Raw genomic sequence first — 16,551 nt, 5'->3', positions numbered from 1 at the left:
TCATTATATAAGGCTGGGAAATGACAGTGTCTTGGAAAACAGAGTCATTGAGTCATACAACACAAAACAGACCCATTGCCAAACAGGTTTGTTAAACTGAACTCGTCCTTGTGTTTGGCCCATTTCTTTCTAAACCTTTATTATTCATGTACCTGTCCCAAAGTCATTTTTGAATGTTGTAATTGAATTCACCTTTACCACTTCCTCTAGCAGTTCATTCCACATATGCACCATCATGTGTGTGAAAACATTGGCCTTCAGATCCCTTTTAAATCTTTCCCCTCTCACCTTAAACTATGCCTCTAGATTTGGACTCCCCCACTGTGGGAAAAGACCTTGGCTATTCACTTTATCTATCACCTCTTGATTTTATAAAAGCTCTATAAGGTCAACACACTCAGCTTCCTATGCTCCACGAAAAAGAAATCCCAGCCTATCCAGCCCCTCCCTCAAACCCTCCAGTCCTGGCAACATCCTTGTAAATCTTCTCTGTATCCTTTCCAGTTTAATAATATCCTTCCTATAGAACAGCAACGAGAATTATACACAATACTCCAAAAAGTGGCCTCACCAACGTCCTGTACAACCACAACATGATGTCCCAACTCCTTTAGTGAACATATTTACCAATTGAAGGCAAGCAAGCCAATCATTGTCCACCATCCTGTCTATCTGTGATGCCACATTCAAGGAGCCCCGTATCCACATCTCTAAGTCTCTCTGTTCGATGACACTTCCCAGGTTCTACATTAACTATGTAAGTGCTGCCCTGGTTTGTCTTACCAAAATGCAACACCTTGCATTTATCTAAATCAAACTCCATCTGCCACTCCTTGACCCATTGGCCCAGCTGATCAAGATACTCTTAGACAGCCTTCTTCACTATCCACTATGCACCAATTTTAGTGTCATCCACAAACTTACTAACCATGCCTCCTACATTCTCATCTGTCAGGCAGGGGCTTGGGGAATATTGTTTAGACATGATGTCATAACTACAAGATGTGTGTGAAAGCTAAGTACTGACAAACTCAACAACAAGGAAGAATGAAACATGGAGACTCGGGGGGCCCTGGTTACCAGGCTGAATCTGTGACTCGCTCCGCCAAATGTGATCTGCGTGCTTTCTGTATTCCAGTGAATCATAAATGTGCATTGGAAATGGAAATTGGCTGTGAGGAGTTTGTGGGCTAAGTATTTTCTTCCTATTTGTGCACATGGACGGTATTTGTGAGTGATGTGTGGACCTTTAAGGGATGAGTTCATTTTTCAAGCACTTACACAACATAGGTTGAAGACATCTGTAATCTTAGCCTCCTGCATGAAATACATGCAGTGTCCAACCGTGTGGGATACAAACCCTGGGCACAAGCAATCCTAACCATGTCATTGCAGACTGATCATAAGCAGCTCTGTGAATCAGGAGTGATCTCAGGTGATCTTAAAATTCTTGCCTGTTGGTCACAATTCGCAAAGACAAACCAATATCTCACAGGCTGCAGATGAGCACAGTGATGATTCCTTCTCACCTTCAACAAAGTATTTGACAACATGTTCTTAAAAAACAATAATGTTTTTCTTAGATGATGTGGGTAGAGGAGTCTGAAAAAGTTTTCAGTGATCCTATCACACTTTCAAACTCCGACTGTATTTTTGCAACATGGTTGGTGTTGCATGCTTTGGAATAAGGTCCATTATGTAAAAAGGTCCATGTGCAGGCATCCCATGGCACTCCTTGTCGAAGTCCTCCATGGCCCACTGTATCAAGGATTATGCTACACTGTTGAAGCAAATTACTACAGATGCTGAAATCTGTACTGAAAACAACAAATGCTGGAGATCACAGTGGGTCAGACAGGAATCCAAGGAAGATAGTTCAGTTTAAGTGATCAGACTGTGAGAATGACAGAACAATGCTGTGTCTAACTGCTGTACTTGAAAGAGAAGACAGTCCCACTAGGATGGGGGGAGAGGAGAGAGAACATGATGAAAGAGAACGTAACAAGTAAACTGGTGTGTCTAACTGCCAGTTACACTGTCAGTTGTGTGTGATACGAGTGTTGACTGCACAGATTACTAAGGATCTGTCCTGTTTGTGATATTACCCCATACAGGTTCATTGGAACTGTGACCAATGAATCCAGGCACACTGTACAGTGAATCATCACTGTAATAATGGTACAATGAAGGCACATAGAAATTGAGGCCCACCAGATGCACCAGTAAGCTGAGGACCAGCGCAGCAACCTACAGTAACTGCCTAACAGTCTCCACATGAAGACATCGCAGCTGAAGGTCCCTAGAGCTTCTTCCAGATCTATGAACAAAGTGCAGTGCTACCACAGACTGAGGACATCCTGGGATGCTGTGGCATGACTTCGTCAACTGCTGGAGTGGAGCATGTGGCTTGAAGGGATGGCCGGCCATCAAGGTCACAGCTGCACTGAACGGTTTTGTAACTTGCTACTTCCAAGGATCCAGTGGGTAATTGTGTGGGAACTCTTAACCCTCAACTGGACCAAAGAATGTGACTGATTCAACTTGTACCAGATCACATTGCTTCATCTCATTTCCCTGCAACGAGGTGAATCCTGCAACCTGGATAGCATGGCTGTTTTCTCCCAGGTCCAGGCTATAGGCTGTACAAATATTGTGTTGGGAGTGCCACATCACTATGCAGCTGACTTCTTCAACAGAAAATGAGTCCATTTTATCAATTTACAAGTCATCACGGAGATCACTGGTACACCATCTCAGACATATGTGCCAAGTATCCTAAAAGCCACTCTGATGGCCATATCCTTGAGAACTCTCATTTTCCTGCTTTGTCTCAAGAGCTGGATGCCTTACAAGATTAGTTACTGTGAGACAAAGGGTTGCTTTCTGTGACCAGGGTGATGGCTCCATTCACAACCTCCAGACTGAGGCTGTGTAGATACAACGTGGCCCATTCCTCCTTAATTGCTATCACGAGCAGATGAGGGGTCCTTGAAAATGAGATTCCAATGTTTGTATCTGAGGAGGCTGTGAGTACAATTCAGATAGAGTGTACCACATGATCCTTGTATGATGTGCTCTACCAACTGGAGCAAACAAAGAGGGGATGTGATGGATCCTGAAGATTTGGGAGAGAAGTAGCAGTCTTCTGAGGAGGAACATGAGAACACTGAGCAAGAGGAACATCACCTTCCCCATGGTAGAGTGGTGCAACGTCAAATGCAACAAGCCAGATGGGACATTTTCTACCAGATGTTGTTTGGATGATGAAGATCCACTAACAATAAATTTATTGTTGCTTGAAAGGCAAGAAGCTCCTGATCATTCCCAAAAGAAAGTGCAGCTTTTTTGTTAGATTTTTCTTCAGTTTTGTTGTTCTTCAACAAAAGTTAATGTTTTTAACTGTTTGAAGACTTTCCAACATGCAATTCTCCCACACTGAATAATGAAAAGATGTTTCACTATGTTGGGAGTTAGGAGAAGAGCAGCACTCCCTTCGACAGGGTTATAGCTAGCTCTGTCACTAAGTATAACCTGTGTAGCTTGATTCTTGTAGCTGCAGTTACAATAATAATTGATCAGACAAGTGATGTAATATAGCAACACACATAACAATGTGAACTTCTATTTGCCATGAGTGTTACTAGTGCCACCAGAAGTTGTTCTTTTTCATTGCTTTGCTACTGCATGTATAATGAAGAGCCAATCCTGGCTGGCACCAATTGCCCTGGTACACAACTGGGCTTCCGTTATGGTGTCAGCATTGGAAAGTCTGAAAGGTCCTGGCTGTAGTGAATACTTTGCCTCTGGAGAGTGTACAATAATGTGGATGCAGCGCCACTGAGGTAATGATGCATATACAGCAAGGTCAGCAGTGTGAATTGAGTGCGAAAACTCACTCAAGCTCACGGAGAGAAATCTTCCATAAAGTCCCAAAGTTATTCTGGGGAAAATGTAGCTCACGCAATGTACAAAAATAAACACACTATTGTCCCTACAGTTGTGATGTATGTAGCATAAAACCCGAGTCTCCTCCCATTCCATTTACCTCATTTCAATCTTTCAGTTCATCTTTCTGTTCCCTCAGATCTTGCATTTTTATCTCGTTATCTCTTGAAACCATCTAAATCATTTGCGTATTAACCACTTTCTGTGGTCACAAGTTCTACAATGTACACTTCCTGAATGAAGACATTTCTCTTTACTTCCTTATCAAATAACTATTTTTCTACTTCTGGTTCCCACCTTTGGTTTCTGCCACATGTGGAAACATTACTGCCAAATTGACCCTGGCCAACTCATTTATTATATTAAAGACCTCTTCTCAAGATCCTTTTTTAGATTAGATTACTTACAATGTGGAAACAGGCCCTTCGGCCCAACAAGTCCACACCGCCCCGCCGAAGCGTAACCCACCCATACCCCTACATCTACCCCTTACCTAACACTACGGGCAATTTAGCATGGCCAATTCACCTGACCTGCACATCTTTGGACTGTGGGAGGAAACCGGAGCACCCAGAGGAAACCCACACAGACACGGGGAGAATGTGCAAACTCCACACAGTCAGTCGCCTGAGGCGGGAATTGAACCCGGGTCTCCGGCACTGTGAGGCAGCAGTGCTGACCACTGTGCCACCGTTCCTTCCTCTGAAGGAAAATGCCCCAACCTGCTAATTGTAATCTCTCAACCTGGTGCCATCCCTGCAATGCTTTCCACACTTTCTCCAATTCTTCACTTTTTGTTCAGTGCTTTGTTAACATTTTAGTTGCTTTGCTGACCTACAATGACCTACTTTGCTGCTCTTAATGATTTGTTCACCAGTACCTCTGTTTGAACCCTTTGTTTTTCTACAGTTTCTTAATTTATGCACATCTTGCTTTGTCTGTTAAAATGCATCCCCTCATATCATTATGGGTGGTACGGTGGTTAGCACTGCTGCCTCGCAGCGCCGGAGACCCGGGTTCAATTCCCGCCTCAGGCGACTGACTGTGTGGAGTTTGCACGTTCTCCCCGTGTCTGCGTGGGTTTCCTCCGGGTGCTCCGGTTTCCTCCCACAGTCCAAAGATGTGCAGGTCAGGTGAATTGGCCATGTTAAATTGCCCGTAGTGTTAGGTAAGGGGTAGATGTAGATGTAGATGTAGGGGTATGGGTGGGTTACGCTTCGGCGGGGCGGTGTGGACTTGTTGGGCCGAAGGGCCTGTTTCCACACTGTAAGTAATCTAATCTAATCTTGATAAGAATTCAATTACTGCTCAGTTTGCAAGCTTCTTAGTGGGAGAAAGTGAGGACTGCAGATGTTGAAGATCAGAGTCAAAAGGTATGATGTTGGAAAAGCACAGCAGATCAGGTAGCATCTGAAGAGCAGGAGAGTCAATGTTTCGGGTATAAGCTCTTCATCAGGAATGTGGGGAGCCCAAGGGGACTGAGAGATAAATGGGAGGGGGTGTGGACCTGGGGGGAAGGTAACTTGGAGTGCGATAGGTAGATGAAGGTGGGGGGATGATGGTGATAGGTCGGAGTGGAAGGTGGAGCAGATAGGAGGGAAGGAGGATGGACAGTTGGGACAGTTCAAGAGGGTGGTGCCAAGTTGGCTTGGATCTGAGATAAGTTGAGGGGAGGGGAGATGAGGAAACTGTTGAAATCGACATTACTCCCTTGTGGTCGGAGGGTCCCAAGGTGGAAGATTGATGTGTTCTTCCTCCAGGTGCCGGGTGGCTAGAATTTGGCAGTGGAGGAGGCCCAGGACTTGCATGTCCTTGCTGGAGTGGAAGGGGGAGTTGAAGTGTTCGGCCACAGGGCGATGGGGTTGTTTAGTGCGTGTGTCAAAAAACTTTCTTTGTGTTTTTATTTCATTTGCTAATGGAATGTGAGTGACTTTTGCTCATCTCTAATCGCTCTTGAGAAACCATTGCTGAGCTGCCCTGTTGAACTGTTGCAACTGTCAGGGAATGGGGACATCCACAGTGCTGTTAGGAAGGGAGTTCCAGAATTTCGACCTAATGACTGTCAGGAAACGGTAATATATTTCCAGGTCAGAATAATTTGCAGCCATTCATTTGTCCTTTTAACTGGTAAAGGTCATGCATTTAGGAACAGTTCTTGTGGGTAATGGCAGTGCATGCTGTAGATCGTACACATTGCTGCCAGTGTGCGCCGGTGGTGAAGGAAGTGATTGTTGAAGGTAGATAGAATGCCAATCAAGTGGGATGTTTTGTCCTAGATAGTGTCAAGCTTCTTGGAACTTCATGTTCTTGCCAGGCTTTGGGAGAGAGGTGATGAGTTATTCACGGCAGAATTCCTGACCTGCTCTGTAGTCACAGTATTTATATAGTTGGTCCCTTTCAGTTTCTGGTCAATGGTAACCACTAGGATGTTAATTGGATTCCCATTGACTCTAGGGATCCTTGACGCCACACTTGGTCAAATCCTCCCTTCATGTCAAATTAGAGAATCCTACAGTGTAGAAAAAGGCCATTCAACCCATCAAGTCTGAACCGACCCTCTGCAGATATCCCACCCAGACTCAGCCCCAGCACCCCCATCTGTAATCCTGCATTTCCCCCTGGGTAATCCACCTTGCCTGCACATTCCTAGACACTATGGGCAATTTAGCAAGGCCAATCCACCTAACCTTTGGACTGTGGGAGGAAACCGATGCACCACAGAGAAAACCCACACACACACTGGGAGAACATGCAAAGTCCACACAGACAGTCACCCAAGGCTGGAATGAAACCCAGGTCCCTGAAGCTGTGAGATAGCAGTGCTAACCACTGAGTTTCCATGCCTCACACTAATGTTGTAATTCTGGTCAAGGACAGGAGATTGTCCTTGGGATATTGGTGGAGGTTCAGGGTGTTAGATATTAGTGCAAGCTCTGGGGTCACTATCTTGTGACTGGGGTCAGTGATGATTTGGAGATCAGCGTTAGTGTTACAGTTAGCCACGGGTTCAGTAGGTTTTAATTCCTCTCACTTTTCCTGGCTAACTATTCAGATTAGTAAATCATAACCATCTGAAGTTTAACTTGGAGTTTGGGATTGTTTTTAAAGGGTTCCAGATGATGTGTATTTGACCATCAGATGTTTCAATTTCCTGACCAGTTCCCCTACTGTCAATACTGTCAGAGCTTCTGCATGATCCCAACGTGCAATATTTTGGCTAAACCAGCTGCCAATATTAGCAGATCTAGACTAGCTAAATCAGTAATGAGCATTGTAAATAACAAAAGTTCCTGCTCTAAGCCACACCGAATTTGACTTTCTACCCTCATTCCATTTAAAAAATTACCTTCTACCTTTGTAATCTGAGTTTTTTCAAACATAATGATATATTTGGGGTAGCACTGTGGTTCAGTGGTTAGCACTGCTGCCTCACAGCACCAGGGTCCTGGTTTCAATTCCCACCTGAGGCAACTGTCTATGTGGAGTTTGCTCATTCTCCCTGTGTCTGCATGGGTTTCCTCTGGGTGCTCTGGTTTTCTCCCACAATCCAAAGATGTGCAGTTTAGATTAATTGGCTGTGCTAAATTGTCCATAATGTTAGGTGCATTAGTCAGGGTAAATATAGGGGATTGGGTCTGAGTGGGTTGCTCTTCAGAGGGTCTTTGTGGACTTGTTGGGCCGAAGGGCCTTTTTCCATACTGTTGGTAATCTAATATCAGTTGTTATGATCCCAGCTGGTGTTACTACTGGATAAATCAGATCCCAGAACAAAAGCTGGCCTAATAGATTATATTTTGTTCTTTGTTACTTTAATAGGGTGGCCTTTACTGAAACAGAAGTACACAGGCCACAGATGCAGTTTAAAAAATAAGACAAGAGTTTATTTCACAAAAGAAATAAAATATAAAACAAACTATACCAAGCTATCTAAACAGAATATTGTTTGAAAGATTTCAAAACACGTGGTCAAACAAAATCCTATCTATTCCCTAATACCAGCAGTCCACAGGTCCTCAAATCCAGAAACATTTACATTCTCTATCAAATCTGTAGGTTTGAATTAGTTGCTTTATCTCCATTCTAGTCCTTTGAACTGGAGAATTCTCCTTGAATAGTCACACAGAAGAGTGCTTAAACTTTCTCAGTCTTTTAATAATACGTAGGATTCCAGTCAGACACTTGTGGTCTGGCAGTTTTAAAAACTATACTCTTTCACTGAGGTAACCTATTTCCTGAGCTACTCTGATATTTTCCTTTTCCGAGGAGAATCTGCATATCTTTGAACGGCCCAGAGGTTTTCCATCTCTCGGTATTAAGCCAATCCTTGACCATTCTAAACCCAAAGACAAGCTAATGGCTTCCAATATTTTCTCTTCCCTGTTGTAAACAAGCACAATATAAACAAACTACCATTAGCATTTCAGCAGACTTGCAAACCTGCTCTCTGACACATAGTAGTTTTAAGTCATGGTTCTGTAAAAACCGGCCTAGCTATTTTTAAACCTCTTTACAAAAATAGATCCACACCCATGGTTTTATTTCATTTATTCATGGGACAAGGGCATCGTTAGCAAGGCCAGCAATTAATACTCACCCATAACTGCCCAGAAGGTAGTTAAACATCAACTACATTGCTGTGGGTCTGGAGTCACATGCAGGCCAGACCAGGTAAGGATAGCAGTTTCTTTCCCTAAAGGACAATAGTGAACCAGATGGATTTTTCTGGCAATTGACAATGGATTCACAGTCATTATTAGACTCTTAATTCCAGATTTTATTTTCATTAAATTCAAATTGCACCATCTGCCATGGTGGGATTTGAACCCAGGTCCCCAGAATATTATCTGGATCTCTGGACCCTACCTAACAGCCTTCCTGGTTTAGCAAATTTACTATCCATATTCCCATTCATTTATATTGGGCCTGTCAGGTGATAGATTATCAATTTACAAGAAGAAAGAAATAAATCACAGAATAAATCATCCAGTCCTTTCCTCCAGTTCAAGATAGGTACTTGAAATGTTACAATGCAAATCTTATTAAAATGATTATCTCTTTAATAGGAAACAAAATATGCATTTGTGGTTTACAGTAGCAGGAAGTGATTCACAGAGTATTGCTAAGACTTTCGTAATTGTTGATCAGACAGGCTAAAGATAGTTTATAATAATCTCCAGTTACTTACTTGGATCCGATTTAGAAAATGTATCTCTGTCCAAAAGATTCCTGTGGAGAAACAAAATTTGTCATTAAACAAGAGCTCATGTTTAATATTTAAATTGTAAGAAAAATATGCGACAGCTTTGCAGATTTCCTGCCATAGCTTGAAATACTTTAGTTGGAATGTCATGTCAAATTATAGCCTCTAAATACTTGAACTCAGCATTGTCTATGGGCAAGATTTACCAATTGTCAGACAAGCTACAAGCTAAAGCTTCATATCAAATCACACCATTGCACCTTGACCCCCACATTGTTTCACAAAATACTTCTTTCTGCTATACTAGCCTGAGTGAGATTTCTGAGATTGGTAAATTTGCCATGTAGAACAGTTTGCCTAAATTAGAGATTTCAAGTATTTGGGTAAAATAAATGTTCGGAAGTTACATTAAAAATAGAAGTCAAACAGAATTGTTTTGTCTGAAGGCTATTAATTGTGTGATGAGATGCCGATGAAGACAGCAGAAGCAAAAGCAAGTACTTAATGAGGTACCAAGAGTAACCTAACATTATGTTCAGGAATTGGGCTATGATGAGCAGACTAGCAGTTCAGGTAGACCTGCAAAAAAGGATTGAAACTCTTGTTAATTCTAACTTTTCTGGTTGTCAGAAAGTCGTATACAAAATTGTCAATAGACAAGCAACCAGAAATGCAACATTTATCTCAGAGAACCCAGATGAAACTGCCCAAACTAATTTGTTTAGGGCACAGAGACATGCACTTCATTAGCTTTGCAATAATTACTACCAAAGTTTACATGTCAAATGGCAATATTCTCATCAAATCTGACAGCCAGTCCCAAACAAGTATGCAAAGTTTCTAACTATTTTGGCAGCCTCAGCATGAAGAACGACCCTATAGAAATGAGATGATAATGAATCTTTGGAACTCATTGCTACAGAAGGCTGTGAAGGCCAAGTCATTGAGTGTATTTAAGATAGAGATAGACAAGTTCTTGATTGGTAACAGGGTCAAGAATTATGGGAAAAGGCGAGAGAATAGGGTTGAGAAACATATCAGCCATAATCAAATGGTGAAGCAGACCTGATGGGCCAAATGGCCTAATTATGCTCCTATATCTTAAAGTCTTAGTGTTCTTTGGTTGCAGCAACAGCATATGTGACATAGAAAATTAAATTAAAATAAAAGAAACATTATGGGCGGCACGGTGGCACAGTGGTTAGCACTGCTGCCACACAGCGCTAGAGACCCGGGTTCAATTCCCGCCTCAGGCGACTGACTGTGTGGAGTTTGCACATTCTCCCCGTGTCTGCGTGGGTTTCCTCTGGGTGCTCCGGTTTCCTCCCACAGTCCAAAGATGTGCAGGTCAGGTGAATTGGCTATGCTAAAATTGCCCGTAGTGTTAGGTAAGGAGTAGATGTAGGGGTATGGTTGGGTTGCGCTTCGGCGGGGCGGTGTGGACTTGTTGGGCCGAAGGGCCTGTTTCCACACTGTAAGTAATCTAATCAAAATAAACAAGAAAGCAAAATTGGGGACAAAAATAAAGAATTGATCTTTTTCAATAATTTATTGATTGGAAGCAATGCAAAGTCAAAGTTTCTTCACAGTATTGAAGTGGGTAGATAACAAATAGTTGGCTCATCACAAGAGAAAGGAAAGTACAGGATTGAATAGTATCGCCTATGCTTTCCATTTACACCTTCAAAAAATGCTGGAATTACCTACATGAAATGCCATTTAACAAATGCAACTTAATATGTTAAGTTTATTACAGGTACATAAAAACATTGCTCTAAAATAATGACCATTTGTTTCATTTTCAAAACTAGGTACAATTTTGAGAATTTAGGCCAGTCTTGAAACCAGCCATAAAATCCCAATTGGCCCAATGAAAGGGTTCAGTGTCTTGTTAGTTATTATTTATCAATGTGACTTTTTATAAGAACAAAGTCAAACACATGAAGGTTTCTTCTGTTCATTTTCAGAAGGCAGTGACAATTTGATAATAGGAAACTGGAAATCCAGTATGGCATTTTAAATTATTGAAATAAAAAAAGTCAATGCAAAACAAAACATCAGATGAGAGGGAGTCCAACGAAAATTAGTTTATGAGAGGGTTCAGAAGAGATTTACCAGGATGTTGTCAGATATGGAAGGTTTGAGTTATAAAGAAAGGCTGGATAGGCTGGAACTATTTTCACTGGAACGTAGGAGGTTGAGAGGTGACCTGAAAGAAGTTTATAAAATAATGAGAGGTATACAGAGGAACCTCGATTATTCAGCATCCGATTATCCAAATTTCAGATTATCCAGAAAAATCGCAAGGTCCCGATGCTTGGCTAAACCGAATTAACCAGCATTCGATTATCTGAACATTTGGTTATCCAAGCAAAATACTCCTCACCCAAGACGTTCAGATAATCGAGTTTCCTCTGTAGATAGAGTTAATGGTAGTTGTTTTTTCCCCACAGTGGAGGATTTCAAGAGTAGAGGACACATTTTAAAGTGAGAGGAGAGAAATTTAAAAAATAAATGAAGATCAAATAATTTACACTGAGGGTGGTTAGCATGTGGAATGTATGGAATGTAGTTTCTGAGGAAGTGGTGGATGTGGGTATAATTACAGTGTTTAAAAGACATTTGAACAAGTACATGAATAAGAAAAGTTTGGAGGGATATGGGTCAGGAGCGGGCAGGTGGGACCAATTTAACTTGGGATTACATTCGGCATGGACTGGTTGGACTGAAGAGTCTGTTTCGGTGTTGTATGACTCTATGAGAAATTACTTTTTACAGACAGACATACAATATGATAATGAAAAGGCCGTAACAATGCTGAGACATGAAATGAACTTTTCCCTTACTTGCACAATCTATCAGTAAAGATACACATGAAATGACAAAAAGAACAGACAAAATAAATTATATATTGAACAGCGTCTGACGTTGATTTGTACCCAATTATTCCAATTTGAACAAATTGCAAATAAAGCCTTTATTGGTAACAAATTGAACAATGCTGCTCTTTTGCTGAAGACAAAGGTCAGATTTGTATCTCCTAGCAGAAGGTGCCAAACAGGCCATAAATGGTGGAAAATAAATTCTCCTTGGCCTTTCCAACATACTGCATTTTCATGTGGCTTTTTTGGTGGGTTGAAAATACATTGCGTGCAAACGCAGTCCTAGAAAAGCTGTAATTTCTCCTGCACATTACTTTCAGATGAAGGTGTTGGCTCCAGTAAGCCCTAAAAATAGGAGCAGATTGGAGTGTTTGTAACCACTGTGGGGAAGCTGGCTGAGGGGTCAGATGATTCTGAAAGCTAAGTAGTAAATGCTTTCACACCTTCAATTACCACAATGAGATGGTGCATTGTAATCTGGCTGTATTTTTATTGTACTGATGATGTTCTGTAAAGATAGTTTGAGATTGATCACCATTGTGCATGACAATACATCTTCAGTAAGTGAAACACACTAAAGAATTTGAAAAAGGAGCAAACTGAGGAGATATGGTGATCTGAGGGTAAATAAGAGGGTGATGAGGTGTTTGTGGAATGAGGTGATTTTGAGCTGCGTTATTAGGTTGAAGAACTGAGTCAGACTTCCTAACCAACCTGTCTCTTCATCCATACTCCTCACAAACTCCACTCTGCCTTATAAAATGCACTGTGAACCTAACTCCTGTGTGAACAGGAAAATTTAAAGGCGGTTCAGGTATGCTTTATTTTCATGCGCAGGTAAAGACATCTGTTTGCATTGAATTTGTCCAAAGTTGATCAGATTATAGTTGTTCATCCCATTCAGAGATGTTCACCCTCTGTAATCTATATCGTGGGGTACTCCAAAGTTCATCTTCCCATGGCAAATAGTTCATATTCCATGCTACTTTTTAAAATTAAAATGTCCATCTTCTTCATAAATTCACAGGCATAAAAGTTGAGGAATGAATGTTGATCAGGTACATTTCTCCTCTTCAGTCAAAACTATCAAAATGGATTTCAGTCTTCTGCTGAGGACTCCACAGTTATCAATGCTAGTCTTGACATAAAACAATTTTCTTCATGAATGTCAATAAATAGCCAAAAATACTGAATAAAGCAAAGATTTTAGGCCCCAACAACCTCCCAACTGAACACTTGTGCTCCAACACGAGCCAGGCCCCAGTCAATCTCATCCAGTCCACTTGTTTGATGTGTGCAACTTTGACAACACTCAAAAGCTCAACAGCATTCAAGACAAAGCAGCCCACTTAATCAGTACACCATCTGCCAACTTCAAAATGCAATCCCTGTATCAACCAGTGCACAGTGATAACAGGGGGGGCACGGTGGCTCAGCAGTTAGCACTGCTGCCTCATAGCGCCAGGGACCCTGGGGCAATTCCGCCCTCGGGTGACTGTCTGTGTGGCGGTTGCACATTTGCCTTGTGTCTGTGTGGGTTTCCTCCAGGTGCTTCAGTTTCCTCCCACAGTCTAAAGATGTGCAGGTTTGGCAGATTAGCCATGCTGAATTGCCTATTGTGTCCAGGGATGGGCAGGCTAGGTGGGTTAGCCATTGGGGAATGCAAGGTTACATGCATAAGATCTGGGCGAGATACTCTTCAGACAGTCAGTGTGGCCTCAATGGGCCAAACAGCCTGCTTCTGCACTGTAGGGATTCTATAATTCTATCTACCACTTTTTCTACAGCAACTCGCTAAGGCACCATGACAGCACCTTCCAAAACCACAATCACCTTAAAGGACACTGGCAGCAGAACTGACTTGGAAGACTATCTTGATTTTAATCACTTGTGGGATGTGGATGTCCCTAGTTGCGCCAGCATTCCTTACTAATCCCTAGTTGCCTTGAGAAGGGGTTGGTGAACTGAGTTCCTGAGTTCCTTGTGCTGTAAGTAGACCTACAATGCCCTCAAGGGAGAGAATTCCAAGATGTTGACTCAGTCATATTGAAGCTTAAAAATGTGTTGCTGGAAAAGTGCAGCAGGTCAGGCAGCATCAAAGGAACAGGAGAATCGACGTTTCGGGCATAAGCCCTTCTTCAGGAATGAGGAGGGTGTGCCAAGCAGGCTAAGATAAAAGGTAGTGAGGAGGGACTTGGGGAGGGGCGTTGGGAATATGATAGGTGGAAGGAGGTTAAGGTGAGGGCGATAGGCCAGAGAGGGGGTGGGACGGAGAGGTCGGGAAGAAGATTGCAGATCAAGAAGGCAGTGCTGAGTCTGAGGGTTGGGACTGAGAAAAGGTGGGGGGAGGGGAAATAAGAAAGCTGGAGAAATCTGCAGTCCTTCCTCAGCACCTGTCTATGAAACCGACTGACCCCGCATGGACTCTGGACTACGTTCAGACCAACATGAATGTAGATTTCTCCAGCTTTCTCATTTCCCCTCCCCCCACCTTTTCTCAGTCCCAACCCTCAGACTCAGCACCACCTTCTTGACCTGCAATCTTCTTCCCGACCTCTCTGCTCCCACCCCCTCTCCGGCCTATCACCCTCACCTTAACCTCCTTCCACCTATCGTATTCCCAACGCCCCTCCCCCAAGTCCCTCCTCCCTACCTTTTATCTTAGCCTGCTTGGCACACCCTCCTCATTCCTGAAGAAGGGCTTTTGCCCGAAACGTCGATTCTCCTGTTCCTTTGATGCTGCCTGATCTGCTGAGCTTTTCCAGCAACACATTTTTAAGCTCTGATCTCCAGCATCTGCAGTCCTCACCTTCTCTCAGTCATATTGAAGGAAAGCAATATAGTTCCAAGTCAGAATAGTGAGCAGATTGGAAGGAAACCTGCAGATGTTGGTGTTCCTATGTATCTGCTGCCCTTGACCTTCTATACACAATTGGTTGGGGTTTGGAAAGTGCTGCCTAAAAAGCCTTGGTGAACTGTTGCAGTGTATTTTTTAGGTGTTACACACTGCTGACACTGAGCATCAGTGGTGGAGGGAGTGGATGTTTGTGGATGTGGGCAGCTATGTCCTGGATAATGTCAAGCTTAAGAAGTGTTTTGGGATCCGCTACCATCCAGGCAAGTGGATAGTATTCCATCACACTCATCACTTTTGGCTTGGAAATGGTGGACGGGCTATGGGGAATCAGGAGGTGAGATAGCTGCAGTTTCTATGACTGCCACAGCATCAAAATCCTGGAATTCTAACAACACTGTTGGTGTACCTACACTTTAAAGACTGCTTATCAACCATTGGCACCTATGGAAAATCAATGATAATTGCCAATGACACTCGCAACACAAGACAAATAAAAAAGGTCACTTTTATATTCTTGTAATAAGTAGATGGTGCTTGTTCAAGTCAATATCAAGTTGACCAGCTAACCTTTGGAAGCTAATGACATTTTTGATGGGTACCAACAGAAATATTAACAAGGCTTTCTTTTTCAGTTTTGACTAATCTACTGTTTATTACCAACACTGTGTTATTTTGTTTTAACAAAATTGTATCCATATTTCCTCAAATCCTGAGATAAAAGAAGGAACCTTCAGTTGCCTGCATAATCTCAGGAGTACTAGCCCATCCACAAGCACAGTTTTCAAGTGCAGCACTGTTGTAATGTAGCTGAACCTAGCAACCAAACTGCATATAGCAAGATCCCACAAACAGAAATGGAATATATGCTGAAACACTCTGCTATAGTGAAGATGAACATTGACTAATAGAACAGTGGAACCTGCTCTTCTTTTAATGTAAACCAGATAGCACAAATATTGTCCCAGTTAAAAGCACCACCTGGGACAGTGTATAAGATAGAACATAGAACATTACAGTGCAGTACAGGTCCTTTGGCCCTCGCTGCTGCACTGACCTGTGAAAGCGATCTAAAGACCATCTAACCAACACTATTCCATTATCATCCATTTGTTTATCCAGTGACCAGTTAAATGACCTTAAAATTGGTGATGACTTCCTCAATCTGCTTGTATTATGTGATCAAGTCCACAGTTTTCCCAACACAGCAGTAAAAGTGATGCAGCTGAGCAAATACTAACAACAAGAAAATGTGCTCTTCTATAAAGGCAACTTTTATAATTAAGTTAAGAACAAAGAAAAGCCACTGAATGCTCCTGTTGCAAACAAATAATTGATAGATGGTATAAAAGACCTGGCCAATGCATTTCCTGTGATTATCTTCAATTGTATTGAATTTCCAGATAGTTGGGCTGCATATTGGAGCAAAATCATTATGTGTTCATTATCTTGAAAAGGTGCATGGAAATGATATCAATTGGTATTAATGTATAATTCATGTAAATGTACCTTTTTTTAAATAAGAATTGTAATTCTAATGAAATGAATATTTAAATAATAAAAAAGGCTGGGTATCTCTTGAAGATTAGCTTCCTCTGACTTTGGCTTCATCAATTCTTCAATTATTATGTTACTTGACTTCCACCTCCTGTGAATATCTACCACTTATT

At 42.1% G+C, this 16,551-nt stretch overlaps 1 protein-coding gene across 5 annotated transcripts in view; it reads right to left on the bottom strand.

The window, feature by feature from the left end:
* LOC140466677 (copine-8) overlaps positions 1–16,551 on the bottom strand; it is a 360,152-nt gene that overhangs the window by 273,909 nt on the left and 69,692 nt on the right. For 4 of the 5 annotated variants that reach the window (XM_072562133.1, XM_072562131.1, XM_072562135.1 and 1 more), the window contains exon 2: positions 9,131–9,171. In XM_072562133.1, the coding sequence (XP_072418234.1) occupies positions 9,131–9,171 (41 nt within the window). Of the gene's footprint in view, positions 1–8,539; positions 8,636–9,130; positions 9,172–16,551 lie in introns of all 5 variants that reach the window. The other variant, XM_072562134.1, reaches the window with a different exon arrangement.

This window comes from Chiloscyllium punctatum, chromosome 44 (assembly GCF_047496795.1).
Source record: "Chiloscyllium punctatum isolate Juve2018m chromosome 44, sChiPun1.3, whole genome shotgun sequence".
Lineage (NCBI taxonomy): Eukaryota > Metazoa > Chordata > Chondrichthyes > Orectolobiformes > Hemiscylliidae > Chiloscyllium > Chiloscyllium punctatum.
The sequence above is the reverse complement of the archived record's forward strand: the minus strand, read 5'-3'. Positions and strand labels throughout refer to the sequence as shown.